Source organism: Lathyrus oleraceus, chromosome 1 (genome assembly GCF_024323335.1).
Source record: "Lathyrus oleraceus cultivar Zhongwan6 chromosome 1, CAAS_Psat_ZW6_1.0, whole genome shotgun sequence".
Classification (NCBI taxonomy): domain Eukaryota; kingdom Viridiplantae; phylum Streptophyta; class Magnoliopsida; order Fabales; family Fabaceae; genus Lathyrus; species Lathyrus oleraceus.
The window spans coordinates 188,348,181-188,375,531 of record NC_066579.1 but is presented as its reverse complement, the minus strand read 5'-3'; the positions used below and the strand labels follow the sequence as shown (position 1 = coordinate 188,375,531).

The 27,351-nt window shown below is 38.4% G+C and overlaps 1 protein-coding gene across 1 annotated transcript; it reads left to right on the top strand.

Moving 5' to 3' along the window:
* The first annotated feature begins 24,975 nt into the window (after nucleotides 1–24,975).
* On the top strand, nucleotides 24,976–25,659 carry LOC127098623 (uncharacterized). Its single transcript, XM_051037266.1, has one exon. The coding sequence runs from the start codon at nucleotides 24,976–24,978 to the stop codon at nucleotides 25,657–25,659; it is 684 nt and encodes a 227-aa protein (XP_050893223.1).
* The last annotated feature ends 1,692 nt before the right edge of the window (nucleotides 25,660–27,351 follow it).

The window sequence follows — 27,351 nt, the reverse complement described above, 5'->3', positions numbered from 1 at the left end:
GCATCTCGCCGTCCATCTCTACATACTTAAATGTAGACAGGTGGCTAACAAAAATATCCTCTTCACCACAGACAGTGACGACCTGACCTTCTAGTTCATATTTGAGCTTCTGGTGGAGGGTAGAAGTAACAACACCGGCAACATGAATCCAAGGCCGACCTAGCAGACAACTATAGGCAGGTTGGATATCCATCACATAAAAGGTACTCTTGAATACCTGCGGTCCAATCTTAACTGGCAACTCAACTTCGCCAAAGACAACTCTCTTAGAGCCATCAAAAGCCCTCACAACTAAGTTACTTGGCCTCAGGATGGTGTCATCGCAATCCAACTTCATTAAGGCTTTCTTTGGAAGAACATTCAGAGAAGAGCCTGTATCAACCAAAACATGGGAAAGCATCACCCCTTTGCACTCCATTGTGATATGCAAGGCTTTGTTGTGATTCCTGCCCTCAGATGTCAGGTCATTATCGGTGAAACCTAGCCCCCGGCTAGCGTTTACATTGGAAACTACCGACTCCAGCTGGTTAACAGTTATCTCCGATGGAACATAGGCCATATTCAGTACTTTCAACAAGGCTGCTCTGTGCGCCTCAGAGCACAGCAATAATGAGAGAATGGAGATCTTTGAGGGTGTCTGATTTAGCTGGTCGACTACCTTGTAGTCACTTTTCTTGATAATCCTCATAAACTCATCCACTTCCTTCTCGAATGCGGTCTTAGGAGGATCTTCCTCATTTGTAACCTCTTCGGCGGCCATCTGTTTCCCTTTAGCCTTGGCAGCTGCCTCGGCTTCAGTATTCGCGCGTAATGTTGATGGTGCAAATAGGCGTCCACTGCGAGTGAAGCCACCAACCCCTCCAACATTGTCTACAGCAAAGCTACCAATGTCAATATCTTCTTCGTTAACTTTCTTCCCCTGGCAGTAGATATCAGCCCCATAGTGCCACGGGATAGCACTGTCTTTCTCATACGGAACGAGTCCTGGTATTGTGATGGTGATCGGACCAACCAAAGTCAGTTGAGGGCTGTCAGAATAAATTGCAACTGGTGCTGAACTTTTGATGTTCACCGCTGCTGGTTCTGTACTTTCTGGGAAATATATTGTTGTCGGAGCGAGTCTCTCGGGAACATATATTTCTTCAGGAGTGAAATAAAACGTCACCGTCGATACATCATTCTTCACTGGACGGGCCTGATCGAACTGAAGACAACCTTCATCTATCAGTTGCTGAATACCCCTTCTCAAACTGTTACATCCGTTTTCGGCAGCTTGACAATTTCTGCATTCTTCCCCACAGCCCGGGAAAATCTGTCCTTTCAGAAGTCGGTCTTTAACCACCGATAGTGAAGTCTTCACCTTAGTCACATCAGAAACCAAATTCAAAGTTTCCCCACTATTGTAACACCTCAAAATTTGCCCTCCTCTCTTGGGACTAGCTTAACATATTGCATATCATTTGTAGGTCATTAGGCATTGCATATTGCATATCATGTGGTTACATTGTGCAAGTCATCCTCCTAAGTCTTGGTCAGAAGATAAGAGGTGGAGATGCAAGCCTAGGGTTTTATGGACTGGATCATTAACCATCTGAAGATTGGGCTATGAATTAGGGTTTCATGATTCTCAAGGAGATTGGTCTACATATTAATTGCAATGATACATCATCATCATCATGGTCTTGATATCACCCAGAAGATTCAAGAAGATTGATCATATACCTTGAGATTAGGGTTTTGACCACTGGTCAACCCCAATCAGTTGCATTGGGCCAATCAGGGCTTGGCAAGGAGATGGGGTCTACAATGGATATGGGGATCATTTCATGATTGTATTGAGCTTATGGAGGCTAGGGTTTCATCCTTGAGCCATTTCATCAGAGAATTGGGGCTCAATTTGATCAGTGCATTGCCAAATTCATCTATCAGTTGAAAAAGTCAACTGTGGTCAACTGTGCTTGATTTTATGGATTTGGAGGTGGGAGAGAGTTGGATACACTTCATTCATGTTGAAACAAGCTTCATTTGACATGTCAAAGCTCAAGAATGAAGAAAATAAAGTCAGACAAAAAATTGCCAAAAATGGAAAGTGACTTGTAATGGAAGTTTCCAAAAATGGAAAGTTTTCCATCACAAATTACATGTCCAAAAAGGCTTCAAATAAAATTTGTTCAACATGAAAGTTGTAGATCTTGTTCTCACCTTTCCAAAAAGTCCAAGAACTTGAAATTCCCATGTATGGTTGACAAGTTATGGTCCATTCATTTTCCAAAAATGCCTATAATCAAAGTGGCATAACTTTCACATGGAATGTCCAAAATGGTTGATCTTTTTATGAGCAAACTCCATTTCACATGTACTTTCATGGTGCGTAATCAAAATTCATCAAAAATGGTCAATGCAAAAGGTCAATTTTCAAGTGCAACAATTAAAATCCAAGGGCAAAATGGTCCAATTGGAGAAATACATGGAATTTTGAAATGAGGATTTTTGCAACACACTCCAAATGACATTTAGAAGTTGTTTGAGCTGTCATGAGCTGTCATGGTGTAATATTTGGCAAGGCCATTTTGGAACTTTCACATTAAGTCACATTATGCTAATTACTTCCAAATTACTAATTGAGGTTAGTGCATTGGATTAAGGTGGAGTATAAAGCTCTAATTATAACAGAAATGCAAAAAATAATCACAATTCTCAAGAAATCTAACAAACTTTCCCTCCATTTTCTCTCAATTTCTCAAGAACTTCATCAAGCATTTTGGATCCAAACTTCACCAATTCTTCATCAAATTGCATAATTCTTTTTGATTCGTGCTCTACATGTGATGGTGAAGATCTGTTTTGCCAAGCCATTGCCATAAACATCAAGGATCGTGACTGTTCATGTGGTGCTCATCAATGGTGATTTAAGGATTCTTGCTTCTGGATCGTGTTGGAGCTAGGATAGCTTTTCCATTCAACTTCCTGAACCTGGTGCTGCATCTGTTTCACCTTTTTAAACTTGGAAACATCCAGATTCAAATCTGCCATCTCCAAGGTGCAAAAATTCGAAACTCTTAATTTGTTGAATTGTTATATGAGTTTTGTAGTTCATTCATCATAGATCATCGTGATATGATTAGTTTGTGAATTGATTGAGTGAGGTGAGAGAAATCTGGATTTGAACCTTTGATGAGCAAACTTAGTTCGTTCGATTCTTGCTGTACATGAATTTCTGGATGATTTCATAGTGATATTCGTGTTGTACATACTTAGACCTTTCCATTCATATATCGTTTGTGAATTTTGGTGGAGATTTGAGCGTAACCGAATTTTGGACATGAAGAACGATGAACACGAGGAAGAACATCAAATTTTTGGAAAAAACTCGTCGTTTGATCCATCATACTGCAATGCCAATTTGAATTCCTGTTTAGCGCCAAAACCGTCCAGTTACACGCTGCCACCGAATAAATGAAGCGACGTCGTTTTTGGCATGGCTGAGGATTATTACAAAATTGCCACTGCGTTTTAAATAATTCACATTAACCATTAAATAATTATTTCAATATTTCACAAAACTTCAAAAAATCATATAAAATCCATTTTAAGTCCAAATTTAGTGGGAGTTTTTTTGTTAGATTCATAATTTTCTCTAGTTTTTTATAGGTATGATAACTCAAGTTGTGCTTGGTGGATTTTTGACTTTGCCTATTGATCTTTGACTTGTGTGCATTTTGTATATGTTTCACCATATCCTTCATGAAATACTCATACATTATTCAAATTGAATGAAATTTCACATGCTAATTCTTGACTCCTTGCTGGTTATTTTGATGTATAGTTTGTGAATTTTGGATCTCTGGTTTGGTAGATATGATGTGTGAAAGTTGAGTGTGACAATTGGTGTCACACTAGGTTAGGTCAATTTCATGAATTTATTTGACATGCCTATGCTTTTCCAATTGATCTCAAATTTTGCATGCTGTGTCTTGTATATGTATAATTTCACCATGATTTTTTGTATGAATTGTTGATTCATTTTCCATTTAATTGAGATTTTTGATTGCTGTTTAGCATTTTTAGGGCTTTGTTTGAGTGTTTGTCTTCCAAGTCTTGTGAAATGCTCATACCATATCATATGAATGTGAAATTTGATGGAGTGATTCATAACATGTTTAGATGTACTTTGGCTTTGGTCCCATTAATTTCTTAATTGTTTTCACTGTTTGGCATTTGATTGAAGTTGATGCTCATTTTGCTACCATGTGTTGACTTGTTTGGATTTCTGCTGACTTCATGATTTTATTTGCCTGGCTTAGGGACATTGGATTGAGCTAATTTTTTGCATGATTGAGCATTGATATGTCAAGATTACATGTGAATTGTTCTGGATTTATTGGTGGCATTTTCTAATTGATTGATAATTTCCTTCCCTGTGTGGTCATTTTGTGAGTTTCTGTGACACATGTTGGCATTTTGCTTGTGAAATTCTCATATTGTATTGGATGAAAATGAAATTTGACATGTGCATTCTAGACACATTATAGGACATCATGGTTTTGATCCCATTCATTTCTTGATTGTTGTCACTGTTTTATGATTTATGGAAGTTAATTCTTGTTTGGATGCCTTGTTTTGGCTTGTATAAATGTGTCTGGACTTCTTGATTTTCATTGACCTACTTTCTTTTGTACAATTGAGCTGAAATTTTACATGCTATACATTGAATGTGTCCTGTTTAGGTGTGAATTTTTGTGGAATTAATTGAATTGTTTTGATATGGATTTGATTGAGATAGTTCTGTTTGGTCATTTGAAGTTGCAAATTGCATGTTTGATGCTAAATTGTGCATGAAATGATAATGGTGATTGATATGAACATGGGATCAATTGCATTTGCTTTTGATTTGTTTGAATGTGATTTTGGATAAATTTCACTTGCTGTTTAGGATTTTTTATCTCCTTTGGACCCTAGGCTTGGCCTAGTGGTCTAGTTTCTCACATTTGGTTTGGATTTTCAGGTTAAAAGTGCAAAAGGCTTAAGGAGAAAAATTCAAGTTGTAAATTGAGTTTGTTTGATGTTGTCAACTAACATTGATTTTGTGTTGTAGGATTTGATGCTTGAGTTTGAGCTCATGGCTTGCACTTGTGTGCATTAATTTGTGTTTGACTGTACAGATTAACATTTGCTATTTACTGTTGGTTTGTTTGAGTACTGATGATACTTGATTGATTTCAGGTACATTTAGTCGCTTACAGTTCTTTAAGAACTTGCTTGCTGCTGCTTGGTTGTATAAACCAGTTGAGGTAGACTCTCTTGTCTTCATGTAGTCTGGAAGACCTGGCTTGTTATTTATCCAGGCAACTGTCTGAAGTCCTCCTTAAGAGGCGATGTTTGTGATTGTTTACTTTTGTGCCAAGCAGGTAAAGACCTCTATGAAGCAATTGGCGGAACCAAAGGGATATGCAATCTATCCCCCGCTATTCTGTTGAGTCGTCCCTCTGCTCACACCACTGTGTTGATGCATTGGGACACAAACCCAAGATCTTGTACTTTGTACAGTTGTGTCAGAGTCTTGAGCGTAGAAGGGTCCCTCCATTCTGGACCCACGCTCCTTTGTCTGAAGCTCTCCCTGATCAGGGATAAGAGCTGTGAAGTCTAATCTTCACTCACCTTTCATCAGCTTCACCTTAGCCTCTCAATGGCAAGGTTAAGAGCTAACTCTACCTCTGTACAGATGACTTGCTTCGGCAGTCGAACCCTTTGTCTGAGCCTCACTTGACTGGATATAGTGTGTGCTATGTGAAATGTTTGTTTTATTGTGATTGATGCTTGCATGCTTGTTTTTCCTGGTTAGGATTAGCTTGCTGTTGTGCAAGTAGGTAGAAACCATAACATAGGGCAATGATGCATGACAACACTAGGCTCGAGTACAGCTCCCTGGTAGTGTGTCTCCCCTTGGTTTCTGGCTAGAATTTCTTTCCCTTTCAGGGGAACTACGTCGCCCTGATCCTCATACCAGATGAGGTACGTAGGCAGGAGGTCGTGCGAGACTTCTCCGGGCACTTTTTTCCTTTTTTGTGTGTGTTTGTCTGACAGTTGCTAGGCTCGAGTTCCCGACTCCTTAGCAACTGATTGTTTGTTTGTTCCTGTGGTGTGCTTGGAAGCCGGTGTAAGTCCATCAAGTGGCATCTGGGTTCCAGTGTGTGTCTGTTTGGTTCGGGCGCTGATGTAAGTCCATCGAGTGGCATTCGGGTCCCATGTTTGCCTGTTTGTGTGTCTATGTTGTTTGGCGTGCGTGAGCCGAACTACAGTAGCTCTGATTCTCATTCCAGACGAGATATGTAGGCATAGGATGCGATGTCCTAGCGAGCTCCCTTCCTCTTAACCCCACCTGCGTTCCTTGTGTGTGTGTGTGTGATGTTTTAGCAACCTTTTTTTTCTTCTTTTAGAACGTGGATCCCGTCGAGTACGACGGACGTGAGGGGTGCTAATACCTTCCCCTTGCGTAACCGACTCCCTTACCCTTTCTCTTTGGTCGCGAGACCATGCTTTTTCCAGGTTTCTCTGAGCGTTTCCTTTCCCTAGTTTGGGATAAATAACGCGCAGTGGCGGCTCTGTTTGTGTTTTTGTTTTAGCCCGCCGGTTGTTTTTCGCGGATGCGACAGCTGGCGACTCTGCTGGGGATAACCGATTGGGAAGATGTTGACCTGTGCTGGTCCATCTTCCCTAAGCGAGTCTCTCCTAGCGTTCTAGGATAGTTTAGGTTGCTTTTGTTGTGTTATTTATTGCATTTATTATTCTAACCATATATATTTGCATAAATGTCTGCATGCATCATACTATCATGTTGTTGCCGTCCTCTGTGCAGGTGATTCCTCTGTTTTGGGGTGGGTGTTCTGAGTGGGGCTAAAACCCAGGCCCGAGTATACACCTAGGATTAGTGTGGTCTCACGTTCCTCATTTTCTATATTAGTATATTGTTGCAACGTGACATACCACAAGCCGGACGAGGTTCATTGGAGAGCTTTCCATTGTGGAGTTTCCACTATGGTTGAGTTTTATCTCTTTTGAGCTGTTGACTTTGGTGACCGATCATTTCCCGGATCTTTGGTTTAGACGATCTTAAGGGAGCTACAACGGCACACCCGAAAGGGCAAACCCGTTGAGTATCTTTTCCCGATTGTCGAGACCATTATCCGCCTTAGGATGACCTGATTTAGAATTTACCTGTGAGGGGAGGGTGATTCTTACAGATGCATGTTCGGATGGTGACTTTGATGGTGACTAATGGTTCCGTGGATCAGAGTCATATTTATAAGTCGGATTTATGGCCGTTTATTTCCGAGACGCCGGAGTGCTGTCCGTGTTATTTATTAGTGGGGATCCGTTTATTTCAGGATTCCCCGGGCCGATTCAAGGGATCGAGGTTATCTGACCAGAGATTGTTTGGTGATGATGATGATGATGATGATGTATCTGTCTTCTGTTTATTTCGGAACCCTTGAGTAGGATTTGTGGTTACATTTTCCTTCAGATGGTTGTGATCGGTTCAGAGGTCAGGGCTGTGATTCAGGGCAACAGATGATCAGAGGACTTGGAGGATGGCAATGCAGTGCATTCATACATCTGCATCATTCTCATTTTGCATTCATCTGCATTGAACCTATGTCTAGCCATATGGGGAGTATTATTGATTGAGAATCTGGTTGAGAGACATCTTGAATTTCAGAATGTGGATGTCAAAATATTATCTGTCTCGATGAAGCCAGAATCAAGGACAGAGTCTTCCTCATATGGATAGATGGTGCATGCGTGAGTCATACTAACCCATTTGCTGTTTTGTAGGTGTCAACCGGTGCGCATAGCTTGTTTGCTCAGATATCCTGCTAGGGGCAACAAATCCAAACTGATGAATCCGCCTAACGCCGACATTCTCGAGCTGAAAGAGAAGATGGGAGAGCTGATCAATGTCATGCGAGAGTTCGCCTTAGGGCAGAAAGAAATTGCCGAGAAGGTGGGGAGGATTGAAGACTGGCTGAAGATGGGGAACATGCAAGGAAACGCTTCGTCGTCTGGACCGAAGAAATTTTTTGGTGATGGTCAGCCTAAAAAGGAGGATGGCGCGAGTGCTGTGTCTGTGCATGCCCAGAGAGGACACGGTAGGGATCGTTACTACCAGCACACTGCTGCGGTAACCACCCCTGCTGGTAATCAGTCAGTACGACAGCAACGTCAGCCACCTCAATAGAGAGCCGGGTATCAAGTGAGAGGAAAGGGGGTCGATCGCCATTTTGACAAGCCACCCGTGACATACGCTGTTCTGTTCAAAAAGTTGATGGATTTTGGGTTGGTTCAGCCAAGGGCGATGGTTCCGATGAGATCAGATCAGAGGCCTCCTAACTATGATGAGAACGCCCAGTGTGAATTCCATTCTGGAACACCGGGGCATAACATTGAGGGTTGTAGAGCATTCAAGAATGTTGTCCAAGACCTGGTGGATTCCAAGGCCCTCAGTTTTGCACCATCATGGAATGTTAATGCCGATCCCATGCCAGTACAGGGTCAGGTGATGGGGGGTGTAATTGCTGGAAATTCAGATCATGTCTGTGTGGTGGGGGAAGAGACTGACAGTGACTGTGAACTAGAGTCGTGGATAAAATCGTGCGTACCAGGAAGCTGGAAGGCCTAAAAAGATCAGCACTGTCACTCATTCGGAAGAGTAATGTTTCTTGTTTCTCAATTTTATTTGCATGAAAGCCATACGTGTTGCCCGACACGTAATGGTTCATTGTAAGGGCCACCTCATGTTCATAATTTGCAACATTTCTGCATCATTAATAAATGGATGTTTTTCAGTCAAAAAGCGGTGTTCCCTGTTTTTCATTTATTTTTGCAGTTTAAAAACAAATAAAAATGGCAATGTTTATTTTCATTTTTCTCTTTTGTGATTTGTCTCGTTCCGAATTCAAAACTAATTCTCCGGATCTCGTTGATAACAATTTGGTTACACCTCATATGACTTTGACAAACCGATCTATCATGCCAAAGAAGAAGGCGAAGAAGATTGTGATCCGCTGGAATTAGCCAGGTTGTTGAAACAAGAGGAGAAGGTGATTCAGCCGCATGAAGAGCCGATTGAGGTTGTGAACTTGGGTACCGACGAGGTTAAGAAAGAAGTGAAAAGCACATCTGGCGTTGACATCATAACCTCTAGGCAAATTATTGGGATCGATTGGTGGGGCCAGAGTTCTCAACGTAACTAGATTCATGTCAATCAGCTTGGGAAGTAATACCGAATAAGGCATTGGGATTGGCTCGATGACCCGGTCCGTCTGCCTTGGACGTTGTTGATAGTGTCTCTGCTGACCCGGATTACCTCCTTGTTGTTGATTGTTGTACCTGGGTTGTTGTTGCGGATGATATTGCGGTTGAGGAACATGTGTTGGAATAGTGACTGCGGCCACTTGATCTTGATAATAATTAGGGCGTCCTCTACCCCTGCCTCTGCCGGCATACACAACGCTTGCCTCGCCTTCTTTTCTTCGCTGACCGTTACCAGCAAACGGTCTCTTGGGACATGATGAGTTGGAAGCACTATTGTCTTGAACTCGGCCCATCTGCAAAGCTGATTGACGGGCAAGCAGCCAATCTCTCAATATAATTGCCTTGAAGAGTGTTCATGAACATGTCCGCCATCTCCCTTTCAGACATAGGGGGTTGGACGGATGCAGCAATCTATCTCCAACGCTGAGCATACTCTCTAAAGGTTGCCTTGGCAGTCTGAGACATACCTTGCAACAAGGTCCGATTTGGAGCCATGTCCAAGTTGTATTGATATTGCTTGACAAAAGCCTCTGCCAAGTCTTTCCAGCTCTTGATGGTAGTACGAGACAAATGAGAATACCATTCACGAGAAGCTCCAGTTAGACTGTCTTCAAAATAGTACATCCACATCTTTTCATCTTCCGTGTGAGCTCCCAACCTTCCCAGATAAGATTGGAGATGAGTGCGTGGGCAAGAAGCCCCGTTGTATTTCACAAAAGTAGGGGGTTTGAACTTGTGAGGAATCCTTACTCCCTGAACCAGACCAAGATTTGTGACATCAAAGCCTAAGGAATTTTGAGACTCCAAAGATTTGAGCTTCTCAGCAAGCTCATCCATACGACGAGTGGTCTCGAGGGCCTCGTCGTGCAAAGAAAATTGATCATACTGATAATCTTCAGTAACGGGGCGCCCGTTAATCTGAATTCCTTGATTCACATTGTACCTTCCGCCAATACCATTTCCAACATTCCCTGTGTTGCCAACATTACCCGGGTTTCCATCAGCATTTGCGTTACCTGCGTTACCAGTGTTCACAGGGTTATCAGCGTTCCCAGGGTTACCAGGGTTTCCCTCAGCATTTGGTATCTCCACCTCCGGATCGGGTCTCGGTTGCTCAACCAATTCCCTCAGCTTTTCCTGGCCTTCTGCCATACCAGTCATCAATGTCATGAACTGATCCATCCTTTCACGCATATCAGCCAGCTCTTTCTGTACTTGGTCCATCGCTAGCTGTGGACGATTTTCCTTTGTCGGGTACCTGTGGACTCGCTTGGGACCAATAACTGCCTGATATAGGGAACAAACATTAGACACTGCGGTGACACCTGCAAAACAGACAAGGGTTAATATGCATGGTATGCGATGCACTGCTTGTTCAGTTTTAAGGCACCCCCGTTTTGAAAGGGAATACCCTGCAAATGAATAAGCATGAGATGTTGGATGCAAATATGCAGATGATGTTATGTAATTCAAAGGCATGTCAATCAGAATTGATGGATCCGCTTGAACATCTGTTAGGTTGCACTGCCTGGAGAGAAATTCACTGAGGAATATAATACAAGACCAAAACTCTGCTCCAAAAAACCGGGTTGGTTGGAGGTTAAGGTTTCCTGAATTTAGCCCGCCCCTTACTGGTAGGTTCTAAGAACAGAAGTTCGTCAGCTTCAGCCCTTTAGTCGCGAATAATACGTTTACCACTGAAGGTTTGGTATTATTACGGGACAAAAGACCTCCATTGACTCCCCTCAACAGGACATCCTAATAGCAAGTTCCCAGTCTCGGGATCCTCGGATTGAGCAGCGAGAATGCGCCCACCAGAGCTAACATAATCACGTCTCGGAGGAGAGGCCTCGACTGAGTTCTCGGGAAATGGTCACCAGAGTCGACGATTTCTAGAGGAACATCCTGCCGTTACGGAACACCCGTAAGACATAATATATCCAGAAGAAACCTCGTCTGGGTGTGGTTCTTCACGAACGACTTAACGTAGCAACACGCCACGCAAGCCTCATGATTATCCACTCTAAAACCTGTGTGTACACTCAAGCCTGGGTAATGGGCTTATCTCTCATAGAACACCCCATCCCAACAAACAAACAAACAGATCCAACAGATACAACAGATGCATGCAAACAGGTAAGCAAATAAAGGTACAAAAGCATGAACACCTAATAAACAAGAAATCACACAAGCTAGGAGGGACTTGCTTAGGGAAGATGGACCATCAAGAGGTCAACTTCTTAAAATCCCCAACAGAGTCGCCAGCTGTCGCAACCTGAAAAATACAGTGCACGAAAAAACAACCGGCGAAAGAAAATGACAGAAGAGTCGCCACCGTGCGTTATTCATCCCAAAGGAGGGAAAGGAAACGCTCGAAGTAAACCTGAAAAAGGAAAGGACAAGACGGGGTCTTGCAACCAAATCTTGGGTTCGGGAGTCGGTTATGCGAAGGGAAGGTATTAGCACCCCTACGCATCCGTAGTACTCTACGGGATCCACTTTTGTAGTTCTTGTCTAAAGGGTGTGAGTTTATCTTGTGCTGTTTACCAAAAAAAAGGGTTAAATGAAAATGACTCTCGCGGATGTCGCATCCACTGCATACGTATCTCATCTGAATATGAGAATCAGAGTCTTCGTAGCTCGGCTGACCTATGGGTTGGGGGGATGTGTGCTCGCTAAGACATCGCGTCTTATGCCTACGTATCTCATCTGGAATGAGAATCAGAGCAAGCCGTAGTTCGGCTAACTATGGGGTTATGGATTGGGTTTTGGACGAACGACGTTACTATGCAATCTACCGGATGCTCGACCTTTGGAGACTTACTCGTCTGTAGTAGAAGGAGTTAACGTGTTGCTTTGGGTTTTAGGGTTTGGGATGCTCAAGGGAAAAAGGCAGTCCTTGACGAAGGAACCGCGCTACCTGCAGGGATACGAACACATACAAAACAAACATGTATAAAGTAAATGTGCCAACAAGGGGCTCAGAAGTAAATAAACAAAAGAAAACAAATGCCTCCTATCGAGGTCTTCCAGCTAAGAAAGCGATAAAATGCGGAAAAGAGGTAAAAGTACCACACGGATAAAGATCCGAAGTAACAGCAATTAAAGGAGTAAGAAACCCAGGGATCTCCCAAGCTGATGCCATCAAAGAAAGGTGAGTCAGTACAGGTAATCGGAATGAACCTCTAGGGGGTATCCCACAAATAAAGTGGGAAAACCACGTAAACCATCTCTGCAAGAGTCTGTGAGCCCTCACAAAAACTCAACAAAAGGGTTAGTGAAACACGATAAGCATTTTTTTCATGGATAACAGTATGGTTTCAGAAATCTCAAACCCCGTGGCATACATTTCAGAAATCATGTGATTAAACATTCAAGGCATAGGTTTCACCCATTCATGCATAATTAAACCCGTGGGCAAAAACATAATGAAATTCATCCATCATACCTCATACATTCAGATGATCCAAATTAAGAGCATAAAATCATGGGAATGAGGCAAAGTTGATGGGAGAGACCGGTTGAAATCAAATGGCACGGCTGGGTTTGCAAGGCAATGTTAGGGTTTGCGTGAGATGAAAGTGTGTGAGTCAGATTGAATTTTTCAGAGCTGCCTGGGGGTTGCTCTGAGTTCTCTGTCAGGTTTCTCTTCAGATTTTGTCAAGGGTTTTGTTTCAAGGAAACCTCAGAGTATTTTGCTTCCCTCCCTTTTTCTGTCTGATCTCCCTCTTTTATAACCTGATTTTCATGGCTTTGTGGGCTCAAATGAGAGAGGTCCAAGTCCAAGTTTTTTCTATTATATTTTATTTATTTATTTATTTATTATTATTATTATTTTTTTTTTAAAAAAAGTTTCTTGGATCTAATTCTGATTGACATGATGAAATGCAATATGAAATGCTAAATGAATGCATGAATGAGGAGGGCAAATTTTGGGGTGTTACACCTTACAAGTTGAATTTGACCTTTCTCAAAGAATAAAAGTTGAAAAAGACATCTTGAAATTGATCATTAAACTTAGATCATCTTCATATCATAAAAATTGAGCAAGTTATGGTTCTTAAAAGTTGACCTTCTATCTAGGGCACAAACAAAATGACCTATAATCTTTCACCATAACAAATGACTTTCCAAGAAAAATTAGATCTTGATGCCAACATTAAGGTTGTTTGGAATGTCATAAAGAGTAACTTTTCTCTTGGAATCATTTTCATATGACAAAAATTGTTGGAGATAGGGTCTAAGGAATCCTAGATTTGGCTAGTTGACTTTTCTGGTCAACCTCCTTGAACCAACTTGCAAACTTGAAGTTCCTTTGCTCTTTGGGAATCATGGAGGATCATATATGCTTATTATGAAGTACAGTGGAGTATCCCTTGATATCTTTGACCAAATGTTAAAGAAACATGCTGAGGAAGACACACAAGATACCTAGATGAATTAGGGTTTCCTTGACAAACAAACTTCAAACTCTTGATGAATTCTTGATCAAAGTGACAAATGAAGAACATGGGGATCCATATGTGATGCTTTGAACTCAAGTGGACCTTTTCTAGCTTTATCCTTTGCACTGAGGGTCCCAATCCCTAATTATGAGCTTGATGAGGCATAAGTGGATGCACACACTACCTACGAAAGAAGAAAAACTACACTAGACATATTTTTGGTATTTTGGTTCGTAAACAAAGAAAAAATAAAGTATGGCATAATAAAAAATGCTTGGAGATCTCTTCCAATGCAAACCCAGTGAATGATAGGTGAGGAGGATACCAATGTGTGATCCCAATGCCAATGCAAATATGATGAGATGGCATGAGGGATCTTAGGGGTCAAAATTGAGGTCTTATAGCTCCAAGAGCTTGGAACAAGAAGATAGATGGATTTCTAAGGGAGAAGGAATTTGTGAAGTGCACAAATGAACATGAAGTATATGTAAGAAGAAGAAATAACGAATTGTTTATACTATGGCTTTATGTCGATGACTTGTTGATAACAGGTAGCTGTAAGAAGAAGATCGAAGACTTCAAAGGTGATCTCAACAAGGAATTCAAAATGTCAGATCTGGGTGACATTTAATATTTCCTTGGCATCTAATTCTACAAGAGTGGTAGAGGTTTGATGATGCATCAAAGAAGGTATGCATGAAAAATACTCAAGAGATTTGAGATGAAAGATTGTAATCCAACTTCGACTCCAGTTGAGCCCAGATTACAACTGTCGAAAGATTCAAATGAAGATGATGTCAACACAACCCAATATAGAAGACTTATTGGGTTACTTTGATACCTTTGTGTCACAAGGTCTGACTTAACCTACGGTGTAGGTATGGTGAGTGGATTCATGCCGAAGCCAAAGGTATCACATCTAGAAGCGGAGAAGAGGATACTAAGGTATCTGAAAGGAACTCTCGACTATGAAATTTTGTTTCCCATAACTCATGAAAGAAAAGAGTATAAACTAGTGTGATACACCGACTCAAGTTGGTGTAGTGATGTTGAGGATCGAAAGTCCACAGCTGGCTATGTGTTTATGCTAGGTGGTGCACTAGTTACTTGGAGTTTAAGAAAGGAGCTAATAGTGGCATTATCGTCATGCGAAGAAGAATACATATTTGCTTCTCTTTGTGCATGTCAAGCAACATGGATGGTGAATTTGGTCAAAGAGATAACAACAAAGATTCATGGATAAATTACCATGAATATCGACAACATGTCAGCAATTAATCTGGAAAACAATCCGATAGCACATGGTCGAAGCAAACACATCGAAATGAGGTTCCATTATCTTCGAGAGCAGGTAGCAGATGTGAAGATGAATATGGAACACTATGGAACTGAGAATCAGATTGCAGACATCATGACGAAGGGAGTGCAGGTTGAAGTATTCAGAAGACTAAGAGCTATGATGAATGTAGATAGCTTAGACACAATTAATTAGGTGGTGTGTTGAATGGTAATTCCTTGTGTCGAAGCAAGTTGCTTGACAGAACAAGGTTGTGTCGAATAACCTAATGTGTTGAGTTATATTAGTGTGTCGAAGTGTCGAAGCATGTTGCTTCATATAGGATTTTGACTTAGGCCTATTTTTAGTAATGTTAACTATTTTGGACTTTTATAGTTTTGGGCTTTGACTTAGGGAGTAAGCTAACCTAAATCTATAAATAGAGGGAGTAACCCCTATTTTTAATAACTCATAACATTGTATTCACAAAAATTTACAATTGAAAAGTGAATAAAGAAGTTTCCCATAGGTTGTGGGCAGAGAGAAAACTATGCAGAAAATATTCTTCTTCTCCAACGTTCTTTTTTTTTCTCAACCGTTATTTTCTTTTCAGTGTCATTGCATGATTGATAACAATCTTGTTCATCAAGATAGATAGAAATTCTCCATAGGTTGTGGTGGATTCCCAACAATATTTATATTTTATAATATTAAAAGAAATAGAATTTTGTTATTGATACATAAAAAAACACGAAACAAATATTTTAATATGAAATCAATTTTTTAACTTGTAAAAATTAATTTTATAAATTTGATGCATATTTTTAAAAATCAAACTATAATAACTTTAAGTATTTTATTAAATCATGTTAAAAGTGTCTGACTATTTAATGAAAATTTCCATTTATGTTATTTAATTTTTATTATATTAATTAAATTTTAAGATATTTTACTTAATTAATCAAATAAATTATCCATTTTATAATGTACAAATATTCATGTAACAATGATATTGTAGCATTTGCAATAATCTCGTGTGAGACCCGCACATATATTTGCTAGTTAATATACAAAAACAAATTCAAACAATACTCATTGACTATTAAGACTTATTCCAACATATATTTGAGATTTTTTAAAGGTTTATAAAGGTCTATAATCTTCCAATGTAAAACATCGGCTCATATAGACATATGTTAGAGTACATTTGTTTTCTCTTCTAACAATCCTTCTTTAATCATTTACTCAGATTGAGTGATTTTCTAGGGTGGGTCAACGATTATTCCTAAGATCCTTGAACATTCCTTTGGAATTTTGTCATCTGACATCATTGGTTTAACTTCACTAGGGTATATACTAAAACAAAAAGCTCTTGCTTTATTGGATTTCGCTCCTTTAAGCTTTACTCACTTTGGGATGCGACAATAGTTGTGGACCGAGTAAGAACAATTTCCCCCAAACCTAGTCCGGTGTAGTCCTTGTGTGGCTTGCAATGTTATATCGTCTTTACTAATGCCATATCAGAATTTTGTCCTTTAAACTTCTATTGGACTTTGAGTTCTTTTGAATGATACTTTATTTCGTCTTGTTATAGGGAGTAAACTCGGTCTTATATGGCTTATTTGTTATAATTTAATTTTTTATTCCAATAAAGAGCTTTGTGCGTTGATTTTTAAGTTGTTTCCACGATATGGGTCAAGCCTTCATTAACAGAAAATCATGATGAGTAAAGCCTTTGTAGGCAACAAAGGTTAATTTGGGTTTGTCTCAACGTGATGTAATGTACTTTGATGATGGTCCTAGGGTAATTAGGTAAAGGGTCCCCCCTCTCTTATATGGTGAGTGTAATCATTGTGAAATGAGGAAATGATGTAACCTAGGTTAGCTTGTGTCAGGTGTTGATCAATAATTATCTCCTCGTGTTTGGGGATGCTACCTCATGTTTGGGGATATTCTATAAGTAATATGTTCTTCTCTCATTTTGAGCTTTTCCTTTATTATATTTCTTGGAATTCATTATTATTAATTATTCTTGCTACTTCGACTTCATGTCTCTATTACCTATGATGAATATTTTTTTCAGTGAGCTTTTTCTTTTATTTCTTATTTTCTAGGATTTCCTTAATTTCTTGCATTTTCCTTATACTTTTCCTACATCAATTTTATTTCCTTTTTTGTAATTTTTTTGCGGGAATTAGAATTTTAGGGTACTCTGAGTAATGTTTTGCTAGGAACTAAAAATATGAAATTGGAACATTGGGTCTTGTTGTTAGGAAACTATGAATTTACAAGGTTTTAACATATAGTTTGTTAGAATATTTAAATTTGTAAGGTTTTTAGGGGAATGTTGTTCTGATATACCTTTTCCTTGAGCATGTAACTATTGGTGATTCTTTGTGGTTTCTTCTTTGTGAATTCATCATCTTAAAAGAAGGGGGATATGAGATTCTAGTATAAACAAAAAGCATCTAAGTTGTCGACCCCTTTATTCAGGTCTAGAAGGGTTGTAATATTGTGATGCCCAAACCTTATTCGGTAAACCTGAAGATTGTGCCATAGTCCTTCTTGATCCAAATGATCAAATTATGGCCGTTTTCATTTACGGAAGTCCCCTTTGTATAATAATACTTTTATGGATAATTATACTTTTCCATTTACCTCATTTAAGTATAAATTTTTATCGATTTTGAAGTTGTCTCCTTCCATGATCTCCATTCTCTTTTGAAACCATATTCAAGCCTTTTAACACTTATATGTTTTTCTTTGGATAAGACCTCAAACTGCGGTATTTAGTATCACATTCCAATTTACTTGGAAATTTTACTAAATTAATCATGGTTTGGTGACCTTCACGCCATTCTTTCCTATCTTCAAACCCTTACCCCCGTCTGTTAGATATTTTTTTGATCAATTGTTCTCTACCAGATGTCTTAATCTATCCATGATTTGATATGTATTGTTAGCGGCTCTAGTCATATACATCTACTTCACTACTAGTCAAATGAGTATTTCGTGGCACATTCAAAAGAGTCGCCCTTTGTCCTAGAGAAATAAAAGGAGGGAGACTTTGCTTCATTAAGAAGATAAAGGGTTATGTTAGTTTTTTTACCAGACGAGTATCATTATGCCTTATTGATTCTTTATATTTATTTTCTACCATGAGGGACGAGGCATCCGTTAATCCTGGTGCATTTTAGGGTTTTGACTTGTGATGCTATTATCTTTCTTTTTCATTATTTCTACTTACCTTTTATCTTTTTTGGTAGCATGAACAATAGGTGGAACTATTCTTCATTGTCAGATGGCTTGTGAAGTTGTACCTTCGGGTCTCAACCATAAATAATACGTTTTGAGTTGCCTCCTAATTATCAAAATAGGGGGAACATGACGGATGACACTCATGTTAGAGGAATGCCATGCCTCCCAAGAAAACCAAAGTTGAATTTCTCTTAAATTCTAAATAAATTTTTGACACCAAATTTTCGAATGGCAGGATCAACTGCCAATTTCTTTATTTGTTTGCAACGCCTCTCTTTTTATATCCAACCATGATTCAGGATCTAGTTCCCATGGTGGACTCATAATGGCTTGTTAATTTGGGGCTTTTGGTCATCAATTTTCATTATTTTAGTGTATTCCTTATATGGTCAAATTGGTAGCCTTGAATTGTCACTTCCTTGCTTCAGATGGTACTCATACAGTAAGGGAGGCACAATTGTGAAAATGAATGAGTGAGATGTGAGACTAAAAAAAGATATTGAGACCCTCATTTGATATTTCAAGTGTCTAATATGAAGTCTATGAAGCCAATAAAAAGCATGATAATGAGCTTTATCGTTCTCGTGAGAGTTGGGAGAAAGTTATTGGGAATCATTAGTTTGTTGAGAAATATCTTCGAGATCAAATCCTTTAGAATGAAGGTTTTATTCCTTTCGGCATAAAACTGAAATTTTGAAGAGGCATTTGGGAAACACTTATATGAAAGATTGAAGGAGTAAGTAACTTTGTTAGCTTTGGGAAATATGGTATTAAGAAAAGTCCATATGGAGACTTGCATTCGATTTGAGAGGAAATTTTTTCACTTGAGTTCTAAAGTCCATCAGCTTGGTAGGTGTCATACCCCAATTTTGTCCGGCCATTTGTGGTTTACCCATGAGATCTCTTTGTTTCAAAGGCCCATTTGCATAAATGTGTTCATAATCTAAAATATGGTTTGAATCTTTTTACATTACTAATCCAAAACCTATTATTTTTATTAGTAAGTATTAAGAGCCATGTTATTGTTTCTATGATCACTATTTACTAGTCCATTTACACATCCCAAATATTTATGCCAAGTTCTAAGTTCTTCATAGGTGCCCAAACTAAATTTGCATTTTTTTTGAGGCATGTATGTGTTTGTTTTTAAATTAAAATACCATATTTAGATTTATGTGTTGAAATTAGAATATGTGTTGTTTTTTTAAAATTAAAAGTTCCATATTTAGATTCATGTGTTGAAATTAGAATATGTGTTGTTTTTTAAATTAAAAGTTCCATATTTAGATTTTTGTGTTTAAATTAGAATATGTGTTGTTCTTTAAATTAAAAGTCCCATATTTAGATTTTTGTGTTTAAGATAGAATTGTGTTGCTTTTTAAATTTAAATCACTATATTTAGTTTCTCTGTACTTAAGTTAAAAGTGTGTTGTTTTTAAAAGTTGAAATTGATTAGCATGAATAAATATTGAGTTAAGTTTTGAAAGCTTAAAAGGTCGAATACATAGTTATTAATGGCCATGAGACTTCAAATCCAACAAATTGCAAATAACCCAAATACACTTTAATAATTCAATTCTTTTCAAATCAAACAAGTTACAATGACCATTAGACTTTTAATTCAATAAGTTAAAGATAAGTCCAAATACACATTTGTCTTTAAAAAACTTAAGTAATTACATTTCTAATTAAATAAAAAGTGCTGCTAATGACCAAGACCAAGTAGCTAGGTTGAAAACCCCTTGGACTTAGGCGCGCCTCCAAGTTTGCCTTCTTACAAGCCACCTTCCATTCCATCAAGTCACTTCATTCTTGTAACCTGCAGAGAAGAAAAAACAGCTTATTTTAAAAGCACTTTTCAAAAGTACTTAGAGAACTGAAAAACAACTAAAAAATCACTCAGATTAAAACTTTATCCATAAGGTTAACCTAAACATCCAAAAAGCACGTCAAAGTTGGTCTAAAACAAGAACAAATCAAATCCCACATAATCTGGGATGAGACAAATCGAAAAAGGAAGGAGTTTTTAAAACTTAGAAAATTCTTCAAAAAGGGATTCATGAGAAACGAGAACAGCAACAATACAGTAAAGATTTTTCTAAAAAAAAAACCTAAAGAACACAACAGCAAGAATAGAGAATTTTTTCTGAGAGCTCTAACAAGTTAACAACATATACACAGTAAAGAGATTTTTCTAAAAAAACCTAAAGAACACAACAACAACAATAGCGAACGAAAACATCAAGAACAACACATAAATTCTTCTAAAAACCCTAAACAAAAACACAGAGCAACGTTTCAAAGAACACACACATCGAAAAACACAGAGCAACCGTACATTACCGAGGGTAAAGAAGAGGAGCGGACGACGCAAGCGCGAATCCTCTCGTTACCGGATTCGAAGCCTCCGATCTAAAATTTGGTACTTCTCGCCCATCGATTCCGGTAGAGCGGCGTATCCGTAGGTAAGCACATCTTCATCATTTTCGATCTGATTTTATTACGTTTGTTTAGAAAGCTGTTTAGGTTTGTCTTGTTTAGGGAGGAATTAGGAATCTAGCTAGGGATTAGGAATCAAGAGGTCGAGACGGTGATAGTAGGGTGAGCGCGAGTAGGGTGAGGACTTTGTCGCCGCCAGCGATAAGCCCCGATACGACGGAGGCTTTAGGGGTTTCGATCGGCCATGGGAGAGGGAGAGAGCGACGATGATGTCGTTTTGCTGGGACGTTGATTTGGGATTTTCATTCCCATTGATGTGGCTTAAGGGATAGCTTGGGCCTTAAGCCCAATCTCCCTTATTCATTCATTATTTGGACCATACACCCCACTTCATTATCCACATCCCCATACGATTGGGTTGTCCCTTTTAGGCCCATACTGATTGTTTTAGAATGTTAATCAGAAATATTTTAGAATTTAATTAGATTTCTTTTTTAGAAATGATTGTAGATTAATTAGAATTATAAGGTGATTTAGAATTGTTTTAGAATTTTAATTTAATTTAGAATGATTTTAGAATTTAATCTTTGTTAATATTTTAGAATTTAATTAGATTTCTTTTTTAGAAATGATTGTAGATTAATTAGAATTATAAGGTGATTTAGAATTGTTTTAGAATTTTAATTTAATTTAGAATGATTTTAGAATTTAATCTTTGTTAATATTTTAGAATTTAATTAGATTTCTTTTTTAGAAATGATTGTAGATTAATTAGAATTATAAGGTGATTTAGAATTGTTTTAGAATTTTAATTTAATTTAGAATGATTTTAGAATTTAATCTTTGTTAACATTTTAGAATTTAATTAGATTTCTTTTTTTTAGAAATGATTGTAGATTAATTAGAATTATAAGGTGATTTAGAATTGTTTTAGAATTTTAATTTAATTTAGAATGATTTTAGAATTTAATCTTTGTTAATATTTTAGAATTAATATTTTGGATAATAGTTTAGAATTGAGATTTTCGATTGTTTAATATTGTTTTGAGTTTTAATTTAATGATACTTTTGTTAATTGTTTAAGCTTTAGTTATTTGTTTTAGATTTAATATTTTATTGCAATTCTCTTGTTATTTCATGTTGATTTCAATTAACACCTAACATTTAACGATTAACTCTAATTTTTAATTTCCGCAATTAACATCTAACTCTTTTAAACTCCGCTTCTAACACTTATTTTTTTTGTATATTTACTTTACTTCGCTTTATGCTATATCATTGTACATTCTTCATCTCATCTTAAAATGAACCTAAAAATGATAAAGACTTAAAAAATACAAAAAGATTATAATTTTCATGCCATCAATTCAAACCAATTTTTAAAACAAATAGAACTTCTCGATTCAAAGTCGAGCCCATTTTAAATGCCTTTGTAAGTCGACTGCTTGAAAAAGCATCGCCATCAACCTCGCATGGCTTACTCTTGGGCCTTCTTACAATGAGACCTATTCGGTTTTAATTAATCGATTAAATGGATTATTCACCAAATAAATTCAATTCATTCACAAGAATGCAAATTTTAAAACCTCGATCCGACATCGAAAGTTAAATTAAAATACTTAATCACATTTAAAACAACACTTCATTTGAAAATGAAAAGGGGGATGGTTTTGAGTTTTCAACTCCTCTCCTCGATTATTTGAATACGAGTTTTCTTACCCGGTTAGTCAAATGGTCGTCATTTCTAATCCATTTAAGTGCAAACAAGTCAAATCCTTTTATAACAAGGAACCAAAAGGGAGATAACTTTGAGTCTTCAATTTTTTCTCCGCGACTATTTGAATACAAGTTCTCTTACTTGGTTAGTCAAATTATTGTCGTTCCTCTACAAACTTCTAAACCCGATTAAATCAAATTATTTTCATAATAAGCTAAATGAAAAGGGAGATGACTTTGATTTTCCAACTTCTCTCCTCAAATGTTTGAATACGAGTTCTCTTACTCGGTCAGTCGAACAACTGTCATTTTCCCACAAACATATAACCTAATCAAATCATATTCATATCAATACTATACGAAAAGGGAGATGGTCTTGAGTTTTCAATTCCTCTTCTCAAATGCTTGGATATGAGTTGTCTTACTCAGCCATTCAAGTACTTGTCGTCTACGCTAAAATACGTCAACCTTATATAATCTAGTTTTCATAAATATTCAGATGAAACAGACAACGGTCTAGAGTCTTCTATTCCTTTTCCCGATTATTAGGATACGAGTTATCTTACTCGATTATCCGAGTATTCGTCATCCGTTTAAGACACTTTAATTATTATTAAATCTTTTCCATAATTGAGGACGAAAAAGAAAGTGGTCTAGAGTCTTCTACTCCCTTTCCCGACTATTAGGATACGAGTTGTCTTACTCGACCATCCGAGTAATCGTCATCCAACCAAAATATCTCAACATAACCAATCAAACAAAACACCCAACATATTAATTCAACTTGTCACCCTCGTGTGATCAAAACTCTTTTCAAAAAGAACATTATTTAATCCTTTCTAATGCGCACAACAAACCAATGCTTAAGCCTTCGCTGAGAGTAGACAAGCTAGCGTTTAGCCTTTAGAACGCGATCTAAACAGCTATTCATTAAAAAACACCAACCAACCGTAGTTCCCCGAACTACGAATGCTCTGATTTCCTTATTATACCATAAGGATACGTAGACAGGAGATTGCTATATCTTCGCGAGCACACTAATAAAAAACCTCCCTTTTCTCTTTTTGAGGTTCCCATCAATTTCTATTTTTATAACTCAAAGATAACAAACAAACATAAATTAACACTCGAAACACAATTTAGAACTAAAAGGTTCCCGTTGAGTACAATGGACGCAAGGGGTGCTAATACCTTCCTCTTGCGTAATCCAATCCCGAACCCGAATATGGTTGCGATGACCATTATTCTATTTCCTAAAGGTTTTATCGATATTTTCCTATTCCTTTATTGGGATAAATAAAGTTCGGTGGCGACTCTATTCGAACGTAATTTTTTCCGCGACCATCGGGAGGAATCATATTTTTTGAGATGCAACAGATGGCGACTCTGCTGGGGACTAGCTTCAAGCAAAAAAGAGTGAAGCCTAATTTAGTTCAATTGATGTATTGTGTGTTAATTTTGTTTATCTGTTTATTATTTATTTTGTTATTATTATGTTGTCATAATTATTGTGATTTATTGATTATCTCTTATTTGGGGTTCGATGGTTGGTGATACTTTGTGAGATAGGCTCTTCACCCGAGTCTGAGAAAAACCATAAGATTAAGTTGGTCGTTGCGTAGTGGGCGCCCACAAGGAGTCTTCCTTGTTGGGAAGAAACGAAGACCCTGCCTAGAGGAGATTCTCTTGAAATATTATTGCCCAACGAGTTTTCGTCACGACGATAGTATTCTCAAGTTTGATCGATGACTCTAGGGACATTTTAACCCATTATATCCGGTGGTTATGTAGTATTTACTTGAAAAGTATCAGACTTATTAAGTTAATACGAAAGCCCCAATCAGATGAGATCCCTTAGGCGTATTACTACCTTACAGTGGTATTCCCAACCTCGATCTATGACTCTGAGAACCTTATTAGAACCTTGGACTCAAGAGTTGTGTAGTATGGGTCCACTAGGAGTTTTCCTCTTTGGGACCATACGAAGGCCTCACCCAGATGAAACTTTGTTTGGGGATGTTTGCAGATGAGTTTTCATCATGACAATAATTTTCCAAGATATTGATTGATGACTTTGGGAACTTTTTAACTTTAGCATCCTCCCAAAAGGGTTTTGTTTAGTAACCAAGAATACCCGCCCTCGCGACCTGTATATTAACCTACATGTGACACGCATAATATCATTCATAGCATAGCATTCATATTATTTTATTTCCAAGGAATCTGAGTATCATGAGTTGCAGGAATTCAAGAAACATGGAATCAAGCAAAAGAAACATTTACTCCTTCAAGTTCAAGGATCCCGATCTGAAGAATTTACGTAACTTGGTCTCTCAGATGCACCCTGTATACAAAATCAACTTTGGAAAGAATTATGGCAATTTGCTTAGCATCCTCAATCAACAAGTGGACCATACAGCCTTGATCACTTTAGCCCAATTTTATGACTTACCTTTAAGATGCTTCACATTCTAAGACTTCCAGCTAGCACCAACGTTGGAAGAATTCGAGCGTCTTGTTAGGATTCCCATGAAGGATAAGTCACTATTTGAAGGGACCGATGAATCTTTGCCCCTTGAGGTCATTGCTAGTGCGCTTCACATGGATGAAAAGGAAGCAAAAGACAACTTAGAGACCAAAGGGAATGCCAAAGGGTTTTCACTAAGTTTTCTTTTGGAAAGAGCTCATACCCTGTTGAAGGAAGAAAGTTGGGATGCTTGTTACTCTGCTATTGCATTGGCTATCTATGGCATCGTCCTATTCCCTAATATGGATGGTTTCGTAGACATGACTGCCATTTGTGTTTTCCTTACTGGGAACCCAGTAGCCACTTTGTTAGCCGATGTCTATTATCACATAAGTCATAGGTATACTAAGAAGACGGGATTGATTGCTCGTTGTGCTCCTTTATTGTATCAGTGGTTTCTGGAACGTCTTCCAAAGACAGGTGCTTGGGTTGAACAGACAGATGTTAGTTGGCCTCAGAGATCGGGATCACTCCGATCTGAAGATCTCTCTTGGTACTCCAAAGAATATATCAACGTAGACATCATATTCAGTTGTGGAGATTTCCCAAATCTACCGCTCATTGGGACTCAAGGATGTGTAAATGCTAATCCAGTTCTATCTCTCAGACAACTTGGCTACCCAATGGAAGACCCTATAGAGGCAAATTCTTTGGAAGCTTTCTTATTACTTGACTTTGGGGTTTAGAATCCTAGCTTATTCCAGTGAATCAAAGAAGCTTGGAAGAATATCAATCGAAAAGGGAAAGCTGAGTTAGGGAGAGCAAATGGGATTACAAAAGAACCATATTTTCAGTGGGTAAAGGAAAGGGTGCAGGTGATTAAAATGCCATTTGTCATTCGGACACCTATACCTCTTCCTGAGCCTAAGCTCACCCATGTCCTTATTGAAGAAATGGAGGAACTCAAGGCCACCATGGCAAAGTTAGAAAAAGAGAATGAAGAGCTGCAGATAAAACTCCAACAAACCATCAATGAGAAAAATAATATGAAGTGGGAGCTCGAGAGAAAGGAGGCACAACTTCAAGCCCACGTGGAAAAGTTCAACAAGGAGAAGCATAAGAGAAAGAAGATCAAAGTGGGATTAGAACAAGCTGACCATTGTTTGGATACTCTTAAGGGTCAACTACGACAAGCTCAGAAAGAATGTCAAGACAATGAGCGTTGGTGGCATCTAGCCACAAAAGAGAACAAGACAATAAGGGATACACTTGGGGCTCAGATAAAAGAACTCACCAATTCTGTTCGTCATGCAAAAGCTGAAGTAGATTAGGAGCGCCGACTCAAGAAAATAACCACTGAAGCTTCTAGGGTGTCACCCATGGTATGGGAGGAGAAATGTCGAGAAGTAAGAGATGCCAGGGAGTTTGTAAGCTATTGGAAGAACCAACTAGAGTCATTACGCCAAGACAATTCCATATGGTTAAAAGAGCGAGACTATGTGATTGAAGATTATGAATCCTTTAAGAAGACCATAGACTTCTTACAAGGGGGCAGGGATAAGTTTCGTGCAAAACTCGATGGGCTAGTAGGATTCTGTAATTGGGCAGCTAAGGAATTGCCATGGAGGTTGAGAGACGCAGTCGAAGAGTTGAAAGAAGATAGCACTCCTCCAGCCATAATCAATTTCGTTCTGCTCTGCAAAGGGTTGTTGAAGAGATTCAATGAGGAACTAGAAGAGCTTCAGGCCAGAAAGCCAGCTGTTTAATTTGCTTATGTCTTGTATTTTGTTCCTTTAACAAATGTTCTTTTGAACTATGACCTTTTTGGACCTCTATGTTATGTATTGGAATGAATGACGTTTAAAAATTACTCCATTCTTGCTATTATAAGTATTTTTTGTTTCTTCAAATTACTAACAACTAATGAAACTCGAATGACTCCTTGGAAATAAAATATGCATAACATTTGCATCTTCATTATGCATCACACTTCATGAAAATCAATAAAAACTTACCCAACCTTTTTACCCTTTATCCAGCCACACTGACTAATCAACACCGGTATGAGACGTGAAGCAAATACAAGATGACATTAGAACAAGTTAAGGCCAACCAGGTTATCATGAGGACAAACATCAATACAATCCAGGAAAAGATGGATTAGCTATTGGAGACAATGCTTGCAATCGCTCAGAGAGAGAGGAGCAAGGAGGAAGAAGCTAAGGCAAGAAGGAATGATGGCGCACCAGGTCCGAATCCCCAAGACGAAAGTTACGTCCCCACCAAGAAGAGATTGGTTCAGATACCAGTAGGAGGCAAAGGAGATGGAGACCATGCAGAACCTTCTGATACGTCTACTCATCATGGATCCGAAATTGGAGATGACCAGTATGATGCATTCTATATGCCTGATCAACCAAAGCCTAAGATACTTTTAG